At 37.7% G+C, this 15,134-nt stretch overlaps 1 protein-coding gene across 2 annotated transcripts in view; it reads right to left on the bottom strand.

Annotated features, from left to right (window-relative positions):
• LOC126473359 (transcriptional regulator ATRX homolog) overlaps window positions 1-15,134 on the bottom strand; it is a 479,699-nt gene that overhangs the window by 120,231 nt on the left and 344,334 nt on the right. For both annotated transcript variants that reach the window (XM_050100365.1, XM_050100366.1), the window contains one exon: window positions 1,625-1,751. In XM_050100365.1, coding sequence (XP_049956322.1) covers window positions 1,625-1,751 — 127 coding nt within the window. The remainder of the gene's footprint in view (window positions 1-1,624; window positions 1,752-15,134) is intronic.

Genomic DNA, 15,134 nt, shown 5'->3' with positions numbered 1-15,134 from the left:
AAAATGTTTGAGACCTGAAGTTGACAGCTAAGGGTATTGAAACGTACTGTCTTGAATAAAAAATATTTGTGTGATCTTCACTTTTGAATGGTTTTTAACAATATAATGGTACTTTTATATAGCTGTGTATATGTCTCTACTGGGACATTTTCAGCTATTTTTGATAAACTAGGATTCTTTGTTGTGCTATATGTGAAACAGAGGGAAGCAAATTATTGTTCGTGAGGATTTCAATATAGATTTTCTGAACGAGTCTGATAGAGAGCTTGACCTTGAAGTATTATTTGGTTCTTTCAATTTGATGTCAGGTATTGATTTTTGTACTCTGGTAGTATAGGAAAGCAGCACACAAATAAAAACTTTCCCTGCTAAGAATGGTCCGCCTGATCATGATGTGCAGCTAGTTACAATATATGACACAGCTACATACAGTAATGCAAAACAGTCCTCCAAAATGGTGCAGTCAAATAACAATTTAACAATCGCAAATTTTAGGCAGAGCTTGCAATAATTAGACAGACTGAGCTGATGCTAATTAAAAATTTAATCTATTTCATGATACCTTTGTGAGTATATTTGAAAACAATTTCCTTCAGAAAACACTGAAACATAATTGTAAGAAACCATCTAAAAAGCCATGGCTTACTAAAGGGATAAAAATATCTTACAAACAGAAAAGGGAACAGTATTTTATAGCTAGAAGGAGTAATGGTCCAGAAACAGTCAAACATTACAAAAACAGCTGCACTTTAATAAGAAAAGTTAATAAAAAGTCCAGAAGTATGTGCATTATGTCTGAGATTAGCACCTCTGATAACAAAATTAAAGCAATTTGGAATATTCTTAAAATGGGAACAGGGCAACCAAGAGCACTGGAAGACTGCATTTACATGAAACTCAATGAAAAGTTAGTTAACAAAAAATCAGAGGTGGAAAAAATTTTTAATGATAATTTTTTAAGTGTTGTAGAGAAAATAGGATCCAGCTGTTCATTAGAAAATGCATGTCCGTATATGGAAGAAGCAACAACTATGCAATTTGATAAAATTGAAATTCAACCCATCTCTCCTACTGAAATTAGGGAAATAATAAATTCATTCACAAGTAAAAGCTCACACAAAATTGATGGCATTTCCAGCAGAGTACTAAAAGCTTTTTCTCACAAGTAGGATTCTCAGCCACATATGTAGTAGCTCACTCAAACAGGGCACTTTTCCGGGTAGACTGAAATATGCTATTGTTAAAACATTGCATAAAAAAGGGGATAGGTCTGATGCTAACAACTACTGCCCAATCACACTTCTGACAGCTTTATCCAAAATTCTTGAAAAATTAATGTACTCAAGCATAGCTTCACATACTTGTTAAAATGAAGTACTGACAAAATGTCAATTTGGTTTTCAGAAAGGCTTTTCAACAAAAGTGCTCAATATGCTTTCACTGATCAAATGTTTAATGTTCTGAATCACTGATGATCATCCTCAGTTATATGGTGAAAGGTTAACATTACACATTCCATTATTTGTATACAACACAGGACTTTCCAGGATCACATAACTTATTTCTATTTTTGGGCTGCAACAGTGCTCACTTTGCTACAACAAATATTGTGGATTACACTTACCACTTGAATCTTTTTTATCGTCATCTTTTTCATTGCCGCTATCATTTGATGTTTCATCACTGTCAGTTGTCGAGTCATCTACCACGAAGTCTTTCAGAGATCCTTCAGAATCAGATGCCATCATTTGCTGGAATTTTTTAAATAAATAAATATGTATTCCTTTGGAGTTTTAGTTTCAAGAAACAAAGTAAACCCAAGTCAGTACTAGAACTAAAATTGTAGGTCCTAGTGGATTCAGTATAAGAGTGATGTGGTACCTAATTTTAAACATGTAATAACAATTTGAGAATACAGATTTACAGAAAACACTTTTCAGTATTTCCACAACAACAGGGATGAGGAAACAGTTTACAATGGTTAAATGCTTTATGTGCCTATTAATTTATAACAGCAGTTTTGTCAGATGTTTATAATTTAATGAACATTACAAAAAACATGCATTGGACAAGAGATGATTGTTGACTGTGACTGGTGCTTATGTTTTCATATTTCTTTCCTACTTTTAACACTGTGAATTGATTTGTTGGCAGATGTGAGGGATGGGACCACACAGAGAGGTCATCGGTCCCATCAGATGAGCGAAGGATGGGGAAGGAAATCGACTGTGCCCTTTCAAAGAAACTGTCCTGGCATTTGTCTGGGGTGATTCAAGGAAATCACAGACAACCTAAATCAGGTTGACTGGGCACGGATTTGAGCCATCGTGCTAACCACTGTGCCACCTCGATCAGTCACTGTGCATTTAAGTGAAGGATAAAAGGCGGAGGGGGGGGGGAGGAATTTAAATTTTAAGATACTAATGAGGTACTAGAGATGAGTGAAAAATGGAGAAAGTTGGGAAGAGAAATCAGACACTCCTTTTTGGAAGGAACCAAGGAGGCATTTACCTTGAACAATTTAGGGGAACACAGGAAAATTGGAAAAGAACTCAATCACTCTGACTAAAAACAACTGAACGACTTACTACTGTGTTCAGGCCCATATGTGAGCTTAGTAATAGTGCATTCATGTATTTCTGCACTGTCAATGGTTTTTGAGAACCAAAGTGCACTATCCACTTAGTTCTACTTTCTGCTTTTTTTAAAACTTGGTATAGACTATAACAACCAATCACACATGTTATTTGATAGATACGAAGGGCAATGGTTTTAATCATGATAACACATAACAAGACAAGTAATCACTGAGGTAATTCACATTATACAGCTGCACATTTCATCCACAAAGACTGGAGGGAAGTAACAGTGAATTGCTTCCTTGAAGACTACAACAAGAAATCCTATCTTATTTCCAATGGTCAAAGATTAGCATGGATAACTGTGTCATTGGTGGTGTCTTTAGTTTATATTTACTTATACAAGCATCACTGAGAAAGGAAGACTCAATTTTATTGGCATGCAAGCCAAGATGAATTTTAACAAATTTAAAATTGAGAGCCCTAACCAAGAAATAATTAATCTGATTTCGAAACTTGAGGAAGAAAGAATGGCTTTCTATGCCATAGCAAAGCATTTGATTCCTTATAGAAAAGGGCTATTTCTTTTAATAAATATCAAGTATTTGATTGGATTATGCTACCTGAAACTCCAGATTTGGTGATGATTGAAAACACTATTACATACCTGACAACAAAAGGTGTGAATATTTCAAGGGACAATTGCTTTCAGCAATATACGTTCCTGAAAAGCTTTTTAGAAACTAAGTGTGACTCAGAAGAATGGAAGAAAGGTCAATTTACTTTCTTAAGGAAAATGAGCATCCTGAACACAAATGCCACTGCTAAAATGACACAAGTATTTGTTTTCTATTCTTGGACACAATGCAACTGTGGAAAGAGTATTTTCACTGCTGGCCCAGTTGTTTAACTACAAAATTACTTGCATGGAGTTTTATTAATACGTAAGATAAGACTTTCTGAAACAGGTGAAATATTCCAAAAAATATGGTGTACCACTTACTTTTTTGCCACAAGTTCCAGGTAATTGTGTTCTACATAAAAAGCAATTAAATTAAATAAATTTTTTCTTCATTTCTACACCTCAGAGTGTCCCGAGGAGGTCCCACATCCCAGCTAGATAAGGCACCCCTACTACAGAGTCAAAACGGCAGTCAAAACAATGGACAAAGGCTGGTGAAAGTGCAACAAAGAAGGCAAAGACCATTTTGTCAACTCGTAAAGTGATGGCCAATGTTTTTTTTAGAATTTCCACGGAATAATAGCCATAGATTATTTGGGAAAAGACAGGCCAGCAACCGAACCCTAGTACTTTTTGTCCCTTATTACTTTTTGTTGCTGGATTTTTTGAAACTTGCGTTGACTCAAAAAAAAAGAAAAGACCAATGTTGACATACAAAAAGTGCTTTTCCATCAGGATAATCCACCATTCCACACATTGGCTATAACAATGGCAAAGGTGCATGAACTGGGATTTGAATTGGTTCTTCACCCACTCTACTGTATTTACTCGAATCTAAGACACACTTGAAAAATGAGACTCGAAATCAAGGAAAAAAATTTTTCCCTAATCTAAGTGGCACCTGAAATTTGAGACTTGAAATTCAAGGGGAGAGAAAAGTTTAAGACCGCACCTCCAAATCGAAATAAAGTTGGTCCATTGCAACACGAGACACAATTCAGGTTGAATGGATGAAGATACAGCTACAGCAGTTTGGTTCGAGTCGTAAGCTTAACAGTTGAGGTTCATCAAGTAGCCATTGCTATGTGTCAGGCGCTCCATCCATATTTGTACGGGTACCCTTCCTTTTTCATGTGCTTCGTCTGGTTTGAGCCGAATGCTTATTTTGCTTTGATGTGATAAGTGCCGTTCTCTTTGTTATAAGTGTTTACATCACTCTAAACTTAAAATGCATTATTGTACTGTGTCGTGCATTGTTTGTCACTTTCTGATAATGAGTGTTTATGAAAAAAAAAAAAAAAGAGGAATTCTCTCATAAATGAAACAATGACAAGAGACTACTATTTGTTGTTACTTACACTGCTGCTTTCTCTGATAATGATCAAGAAGAACCAAATCATAGACTGCATATGATAGAAGATGTTCTGAACGAGAGTTTAGCGAAAAATTTTCTCTGTTTGAAAATATTTGCAGACGCCTCTTTAGAACATTACATTCTGCACAGGAATTAGTATTATCTTAGATTTAAAAATCTAGTCAGTTGCCGTGCTTCATTTCTGACTGTATCACTAGTCAGCATAAGAATAATACGAATATAAACATGATTCTTCCGCGTTTGCTGTTGTCTCACTCTAGTTTCGTAGTTTATTGGGCAGACAGGATTTAAATGAGATATAGCAAACACGAAAGAATACATGGCATAATGTTTACATTCTTCTACCATTTCTTGTAATTTATTTACTGATGCAGAGGTTTTGGCACCAGTATTTATCTTTGTGCCTGCAAAGCATGCCTGTGTAGCACTACATATGTTCGACGGCAGAAGTTAGTTTTGGTGGCACCTACCAACATTTTTCAGAACTTCGCTTACTTTGTACTCGATTCTTAGCCACAGGCGGATTTTTGGATTACAAAAACTGGGATAAAAGTGCAGCTTAGATTCGAGTAAATATGGTATTCACCAGACTTAGTCCCAACTGACTTTTTCCTGTTCCCTGACTTGAAACTTTTGCTTCCTGGGAAGAATATTTTCATCAAATGAGGAGGTGATAATTGCAGTCAATGAGTATTTTGCGGAGTCTGACAGAACCTATTTTGCCGATGGGAAGAAAACACTGGAGCATCAATGGACTCAGTGTATATCCCGCAACGTAGACTGTGTTGAGAACTAAGGTGGGTTGTTAATGAAACAAAAAAATTTTCTTGCTAGAAGTTCCTTTATTAAGGAACCTGCTGTATATTTTATGTCTGTTTACAGTGTGTTCGAACCTTGTCATTTTCTTTCTTATTTTTCCTAATCTTCTCCAAAACACTTCTGCTACAACAGATCATGTTTCTTCAGAAACAAACAAACAAACAAACAAACAAATAATAATAATAATAATAATAAGAAGAAGAAGAAGAAGAAGAAGAAGAAGAAGAAAATACAGTAATGGACTCAAACATCCCAGAGCAAACAAACAAAGAACAACACGCACCAATTAAACAATCAGAGGAAAACGAAATCTTAAGACAGCCACCAGAACAAGCACAAATAGAACACGAAGTGACACAGATGTTAGATATAGAAGAAAAATTTCAGCTAACATACATAGAATACAAAGACACAAATACAGACATTAGACCATTCTTACATAGACCACCAAATAACCCACAAGTCGAAACAACAATAAAAACTATCAACACAATCATACACAACAAAATAAATGAAAACACAACTATGGAAGAGTTACAACTACTGGTTTATATAGGAGCACTCACTACACTAAATATACACACTAGGCAGAGATCAGAACCAACCAACACACAGAAGAAACCCACAAAACCAGCATGGTAACACAGGCTACAGATCAAAATAGAAAAACTGAGAAAAGACATCGGACAGCTAACACAATTTATAAGAAATGAAATCTCGGAAAAAAAAACGAAAAAGGTTAGGTAAAATCTCACAACAAGAAGCAACAGAGCAATTAGACGAAAAGAAGCAGAAATTACAAGCATTAGCCAAACGACTCAGAAGATACAAAAAAAGTGAAAATAGAAGGAAATAAAACCAAACATTCAACACAAACCAAAAGAAATTTTACCAGACAATAGATAACACACACATTAAAATAAACAATCCACCAAACATAACAGACATGGAACACTTCTGGAGCAACATATGGTCAAACCCGGTACAACATAACAGGCATGCACGGTAGATACAAGCAGAAACAGACACATACAAGATAATACCACAAATGCCTGAAGTGATAATTTTGCAACATGAAGTCACCCAAGCAATTAATTCTACTCACAATTGGAAAGCCCCTGGAAATGATAAAATAGCAAATTTCTGGTTAAAGAAGTTCACCTCAACACATTCACATCTAACTAAATTATTTAACAGTTACATTGCAGACCCATACACAGACCCTGATACACTTACACAAGGAATAACTTATCTGAAACCTAAAGATCAAGCAGACACAGCAAACCCAGCTAAATATCGCCCCATAACATGCCTACCAACAATATACAAAATATTAACTTCAGTCATTAAACAGAAATTAATGACACATACAACACAGAACAAAATTATAAATGAAGAACAAAAAGGCTGTTGCAAAGGAGCACGAGGATGTAAAGAGCAACTGATAATAGATGCAGAGGTGACATATCAAGCTAAAACTAAACAAAGGTCGCTACACTACGCATACATTGATTACCAAAAAGCTTTTGATAGTGTACCCCACTCATGGTTACTACAAATATTGGAAATATACAAAGTAGATCCTAAATTGATACAGTTCCTAAACATAGTAATGAAAAATTGGAAAACCACACTTAATATTCAAACAAAATCAAATAATATCACATCACAGCCAATACAGATTAAGCGTGGAATATACCAAGGAGACTCATTAAGTCCTTTCTGGTTCTGCCTTGCTCTGAACCCACTATCCAACATGCTAAAAAATACAAATTATGGATACAATATTACTGGAACACACCCACACAAAATCACACATTTGCTATACATGGATGATCTAAAACTACTGGCAGCAACAAATCAACAACTCAACCAATTACTAAAGATAACAGAAGGATTCAGCAATGATATAAGTATGGCTTTTGGAACAGACAAATGTAAGAAAAATAGCATAGTCAAGGGAAAACACACTAAACAAGAAGATTACGTATTGGATAACCACAGCGACTGCATAGAAGTGATGGAAAAAACGGATGCCTATAAACATCTAGGATACAGACAAAAAATAGGAATAGATAATACAAATATTAAAGAAGAACTAAAAGAAAAATATAGACAAAGACTAACAAAAATACTGAAAACAGAATTGACAGCAAGAAACAAGACAAAAGCTATAAATACTTACGCCATACCAATATTGACCTACTCATTTGGAGTAGTGAAATGGAGTAACACAGACCTAGAAGCACTCAATACACTTACACGATCACAATGCCACAAATATAGAATACATCACATACATTCAGCAACAGAAAGATTCACATTAAGCAGAAAGGAAGGAGGAAGGGGATTTATCGACATAAAAAACCTACATTATGGACAGGTAGACAATTTAAGAAAATTCTTTCTCGAACGAGCAGAAACTAGCAAAATACACAAGTCAATCACTCATATAAATACATCGGCTACACCACTGCAATTTCATAACCACTTCTACAACCCTTTAGATCACATAACATCAACAGATACGAAGAAAGTAAATTGGAAAAAGAAAACACTTCATGGCAAGCACCCGTATCATCTAACACAGCCACACATCGATCAAGACGCATCCAACACATGGCTAAGAAAAGGCAATATATACAGTGAGACAGAAGGATTCATGATTGCAATACAGGATCAAACAATAAACACCAGGTATTACAGCAAGCATATTATTAAAGATCCCAATACCACAACGGATAAATGCAGACTTTGTAAACAACAAATAGAAACAGTAGATCACATCACAAGCGGATGTACAATACTAGCAAATACAGAATACCCCAGAAGACATGACAATGTCACAAAAATAATACATCAGCAGCTTGCCTTACAACATAAACTTTTAAAACAACACGTTCCTGCATACAAGTATACACCACAAAATGTACTGGAGAATGATGAATACAAATTATACTGGGACAGAACCATTAAAACAGATAAAACAACGCCACATAACAAACCTGACATCATACTCACCAATAAAAAGAAGAAATTAACACAACTAATCGAAATATCCATACCCAATACAACAAATATACAAAAGAAAACAGGAGAAAAAATTGAAAAATACATCCAACTGGCTGAGGAAGTCAAAGACATGTGGCATCAGGATAAAGTTGACATCATACCAATTAGACTATCAAATACAGGAGTCATACCACACAATATCCACCAGTACATCAATGCAATACAGCTACATCCAAACATATATATACAACTACAGAAATCCGAAATTATTGATACATGTTCAATTACCCGAAAGTTCCTAAATGCAATATAACACATACCATAGAGTTAAAAGGAAGTGACGCTTGATCAAGGTCCGTGTCACTCCATTTTTAACCGGACTTAACGTCTGAGAAAGTGACGGAAATAATAATAATAAAAGCAACAATAACCACTGTGGTACATAACATAAGTTAATCATCGGTAACACATGGTTTAAGAATCATAAAAGAAGGTTGTGTATGTGAAAGGGACCTGGAGACACTGGAAGGTTTCAGATTGATTATGTAATGGTAAGACAGAGATTTAGGAACCAGATTTTAAATTGTAAGACATTTCCATAGGCCGGTGTGGACTCTGACCACAATTTGTCGGTTATGAACTGTACATTAAAACTAAAGAAATTGCAGAAAGGTAGGAAATTCAGATGATGAGACCTGGATAAGCTGAAAGAATCAAGAGGTTATTCAGATGTAGTCCCCAACAATCAGTCTTTTCTTCTCATCCTGCCCATTAAGTGTCCCCTGATCCACAGTTCTGGGTGACATTTGCAAACGTTATCCCTCTTCCTATACCTCACCAATCCTTTTCCTTCACCTCTCTTTCAACCGAGAAGAAAGAGCAACTGGCTCTAAAAGCTTGCAAACTTAAATACCTTTATATGTGTGTACCCCTGCCGCTGCTTTATGAGTAGACTTCTTTATCTGTTCAATTACAGTGTATTTTCAGAGGTTCTTGAGAGTTGCAGAGGGAGCATTGGGCAACAATTGACTAAAACAGGGGAAAGGAAAACAGATGGCAAATGGGTATTTCTGTGAGATGAAATGTTGAAGACAGCAGAAGATCAAATAGGTAAAAAGACAACACCCAGTACAAATCCTTGTGTAACACACGAGATACTAAATTTAACTGATGAAAGAAAAAAATATAAACATATAGCAAATGAAGCACGCAAAAGAGAATACAAATGTCAAAAAAATAAGGCTCACAGGAAGGGCAAAATGACTCAGCAGGAATTCTAGAGGACAAATGTAAGCATTTAGAAGTAAATTTCATTAGGGGAAAGATAGAATTTCACTAGGGGAAAGATAGGTACTGCCTATAGGAAAACTGAAGAGACCTTTTGAGAAAAGAGAAGCAGCTATAGAACTATCAAGAGTTCAGATGGAAGACCAGTTTTAGGCAGAGAAGGGGAAGATGAAAGATGGAAGGAGTATGTAGAGAATCTATACAAGGGATATGAACTAGGATGCAGTATTACAGAAATGGAAGAAAACATAGATGAAGATGATATAGGAGATATGATGCTGCGAGAAGAATTTGACAAAGCACTTAAAGGCCTAACTCGAAACAAGGCCCCGGGGGGGGGGGGGGGGGTCAACATTCCGTCAGAACAAGAGCCAACCATAGCAAAACTCTTTCATTTGGCCTGCAAGATGTACGAGAGAGATCAAATACCCTCAGACTTCAGGAAAAGTGTAATTCCAAAGAAAGCAGGTGCTGACAAGTGTGAATGTTACTGAACTATCAGTTTAATAAGCCGTGGTTGCAAAATATTAATACAGATTGTTTACAGAAGAATGGAAAACATTGTTCTGGAAAAATGTAGGAACAAATGAGACAATATGACTCTATAGCTTATCTTAGCAATACGATCCTATGACTAATCTTACAAGGTACGTTCAGGAAAGGCAAACCTATGTATATAGCATTTATAGATTTAGAGAAATGCTTTTGACCAAAAGGCTATTGTACCGAAATCAGACAGCAGTTACAGACAGGAGTCAAGGAGCATGAAATGGAAGCAGTGGCTGAGAAGGGAGTGAGGTAGGGTTGTAGCATATCCTGATGTTATTCAATCTGTACATTAAGCAAGCAGAAAAGAAAACCAAAGAAACATTTGGAACAGGAATTACAGTCCTGGGAGAAGAACCAAAAACACCATCATCATTTGCGATATTGACTGGAATGTAGCAATAAATTAACAATCATTTCTGAGACGTGGGACTTAGGGAAAGCAGGGAAAGGTGTGGACAGGGCCTAATCAGTTACTGTTGGTTGCACAGAAAACACATACCATTTTATTAAAAAAAAAAAAAAACCTCAAAAATCATTTTAAAAAAATTACTACACTGACAGCTGAAGGCCTTACTAAGAAGGAACTCCAAATTTTTTTCGGCTGGTGGCCACACGCAACTTCAGAATACTCAACAGCTGAAGGCCTGAATCACAAGTGAGGATGGCAGTTACACATTAACAAATACTAAGATATTTTCTTCTTAAACAATCAAGGAACTGTAATAATAACGGCTGAAGGCCTTATTAAGAAGGAATGCAAATTATTTGTCAGCTGAAGGCCACAAGCAATGTTACACACAATCAACGGCTGAAGGCCTGATTAAGGGAAGTTAAAATTATTTGTTGGCTGAAGGTCACAAGCAATTTCAGAATACACAACGGCTGGAGGCCTGAATTACCAATAAAGTGGACAATTACATTTTAAAAATACTAAACCCTTTTTAAGCAATCTTAATAAACTGTAACAAGTTATAGTGACGGCTGAAGGCTTTATCAAGACACAACTGAAAACTATTTGTCGGCTGAAAACCACAAACAATGTTAGAATACACAACAGCTGAAGGCCTGAATTACAAGTGAGGAATGCAGTTACACGTTAAAACATTATGGTACATTTTAAACAATCGTGACAACTTGACCAAGTAAGACAGAGTGTTTCACAGACAGTGCTCCCTGGATCAACCTGAGGAAGGTGACTACAGCTGTGTAAGTGGTGAGACAGCCAGCCAAGAGTAATGTTCACCTAAGGAGGGCAACTCAAACTAGAGACGGTTTAAACGGTGATCGACCTTCTTAGCAAAATCACCTAACCTCAGATAACAAGTACAATGATGAAATAATTCAGGCAAGAGCGGAATGACAGACAGCACTGCATCTCCAGAATCCGGTGTTTAAGACACCCAAAGGCAAAAGAAACCACTATAACCCAGGTAGGCAAGGAAAAGAATTATCCATAACCCAATCAAGGAAGCTGACAAATTAAACCCATGCCGGGCAGCATTGGCAAGACGAGGAAAGTACGCTGCCACAATATACGCTAACCTCCAGGGCAGGTAACTGGGGTGTTAGCGGCCACTAGGCAGTAAGATACCACTGGATGCACTTCAGCAATAACACCACTAAATCCAAACTAACATCAAACAGTAGAAGGAGGCTAATAGCTTCCGCCAACCTAAAAGACTTCACTTGTTGCACCAACCCTGGGAGCAGCAACACACAAACAGCAGCAAGATCTCAAACAGTGGAGGTTTCACTACTGGACAAGGTTCACTCAACTTGAAACGCCCTGGGTTCGGTCGATGGCTACAGCCCCTCGATCCGACAGTGCCCGCATGCCGCCAGCGGTCCTGGCCTGCCCCTCGCACTGCGGACCTCCTCGCTGCTCCATCTGAAGCCGAACTGATGTCCGTTTGCAACTCTCTCCAAATCCAGTACGCACACAGCATTAAAATAACGGCTCATTCAAAACCACAAGATACACACGGATCTGGGAAAACAATTCCACTAGCAACTCACAATACTAAAACCAGTCACTGTGAAACAACACGGATGAATTACAAGTCGACACAAACACAGAGAAGCCAGAAGCGGTCGGAAGACCAAATGGACATTGTCTGCTGCGATGACCAACTGAACGACCAACCAACGGTCGTCCCCACTCAAGTCAGGCACGAGAAAGATCCCAGTATAAATCGTCGACTGACAACTTATTGCCATAAGGGCATTTCCCAACAGGCGGACACGAACACACACACACACACACACACACACACACACACACACACACACACACACAGGGGTGAAAATTGCACTACACAAATACCATGGTCCATTCAACTAAAACTCGCTGAATCCGGTCCTCGACGTGGTCATGCACTCTCATGACTACGGGCTTCCGTCGAACAGCGCATGAGTTTCACCAGCGGTCGGCGAGTACTGGCTGTCCGGACCTCACTGCTGCTCCATCCCAATTCAACTCCGTGGACACACAACAACCCAGAAATACTACAGGCTGCTCCAAAGATGGTACCACAGTATGCACTGTCGATAAGATCTGTTGTGGCCACTCATGGACAGAAAAGGCGAGCAAGCGTAGTGGCGCCAGTGAACACACTAAGAAAATGAGACGCCCCTACAGATATTACAAGATGCCAAGCTATGAGCGGCATCAACGCGAGCCGCACATGGCTCAATTTCATGAAGACTCCTTGTTATACCTTGATTATACTCTATTATGAATATACTAATATTATTCTCATTATTATTATCATAGTTTATTTCTGAAGAAGTGCAGTGACGAAATATTTCATGAGATTAAAAGAGGGGGGTGGGGACTCCGACAGAGTACGGGCAGATTTCTAGCCTGCTGATACTTACAATAAAGTTGTTGCTGGGAGACTGGCACTCTCCCAAGGTATTCAAACAGACTCATACAATCTTGAACCTTGATTTTTCAAAAACGATTGAGAAGAAAATTGTACTGGAGGGCATTTTTTGCATTTAAATATATACTGCAACCACACAAAAGATGAGTAAAATTGGTAGTTCACTGGATGAGTACTTCCCTTGTCAGTTCATTTATTTCAGCAATTAGTCTTAGGTGACCTGGACTAATAGTTGCACATATTTTTGTAGGTCCAAGAGACCATGTCATGTGCTATTTTTTAATGACACTTTTCTAAACAGCCATTTCAATATAATGTAAAATTTTAGAAATGTGTTTACCCGCTTCTGAAATTGCGTCTACAAAAGTTTACACAATTTAAGCCGTAAATAAAAAACTGATCAATTAATAGAGGGGCTGAGTTGTCAAAAGGCACATACAGATGAATAATAACTGGATTAGCATTTGGACTATTCCTTTCTGGAGCTAAAGCATTTGTGTGTTTGCATGCACATTTGCTAATTGGCAGTTCGAGTAATGTGTGTGTTGGGGTGGGACACTACGAATGTAGTGTGTGGACATACAAGGTGAGAATGTGGGTCTCGCAGGAGGCATGCGCGAGATATTTTTTGAAAGCATAAACAATCAAATCATAGACACATGAAATTGAGTAGATGCGTTAGAATACGGTAGATAATTGATTAACGTAAGAAGGGACACAAATGCTCTCACTCCTTGGAAGACTGACTACAGTAATTTGTGGAACTAAAAGTACAAAAGAATGTGGAGCATATTGGCACTATCACCAGTACTTTGGATGATATTGTAGTACACCATAACGAAGTTCTGAAGTTCAAACCAGAGGGTGCTGTACACCCATGGCATTTTTTTCAAGCAACATAAGGAAAAGTTACCTATGGGTTGGGCAGACACCATGGCAATTAATTTTACTCTTAAACATTTACAACAGCAAACAGTAGATTAGAGTTCCAAATGCAAAACAAAGTTTAAGACACTTAGTCAATTTGAAGTAGCATTTAAATAAAGAATTTGTACGTCCTAGCAAGAGTATTCAAATATATGATGATCGTAAGCCTGACTACGAAAAATACATAAATGATAATCAATATGCAGAGAAGAAATTGAGCATCAATTCCTGTGTGCGTCAGGGAAATCTGACTACCTTACCAGGTTGGATTAATAGAAGAGATAGACATGATCCAGCGAAAAGTAGCGCGATTCGTCATGGGGACATTTAGTCAGCGCGAGAGCGTTACGGAGATGCTGAACAAGCTCCAGTGGCGGACACTTCAAGAAAGGCGTTACGCAATACGGAGAGGTTTATTATCGAAATTACGAGAGAGCACATTCCGGGAAGAGATGGGCAACATATTACTACCGCCCACATATATCTCGCGTAATGATCACAACGAAAAGATCCGAGAAATTAGAGCAAATACGGAGACTTACAAGCAGTCGTTCTTCCCACGCACAATTCGTGAATGGAACAGGGAAGGGGGGATCAGATAGTGGTACAATAAGTACCCTCCGCCACACACCGTAAGGTGGCTCGCGGAGTATAGATGTAGATGTAGATGTACTAGTGTAGACACTAATCAAACAATGGGAAATCCTGGACGTTGGTTGGTTTGAGGGATTAAAGGGACCAGACTGCTACGGTCATTGGTCCCTTTTTCCAAATACGAAAAACACCCACAGACAATAAAAACTAACGAAGAAAAGATGACAGACGAAACAGGACAAGAAAAACTTAGACAAAGACCAGACAAAACGAATTAAAATCACACAGAGTGTGACGGTGGTTGACCGACCATAGGAAAAAAGGGGAGAAGCCAACCACCAAGAGACACATTAAAAACTCAGTTTAAAATCGGAGGCCAAAAGCCAGAATCAGCACTAAAAAACATAAACACTCAGATTAAATGA

Source organism: Schistocerca serialis, chromosome 4, assembly GCF_023864345.2.
Source record: "Schistocerca serialis cubense isolate TAMUIC-IGC-003099 chromosome 4, iqSchSeri2.2, whole genome shotgun sequence".
Lineage (NCBI taxonomy): Eukaryota > Metazoa > Arthropoda > Insecta > Orthoptera > Acrididae > Schistocerca > Schistocerca serialis.
Note: the sequence above shows the minus strand (reverse complement) of the source record. Positions and strands in the feature narration are given on the sequence as shown.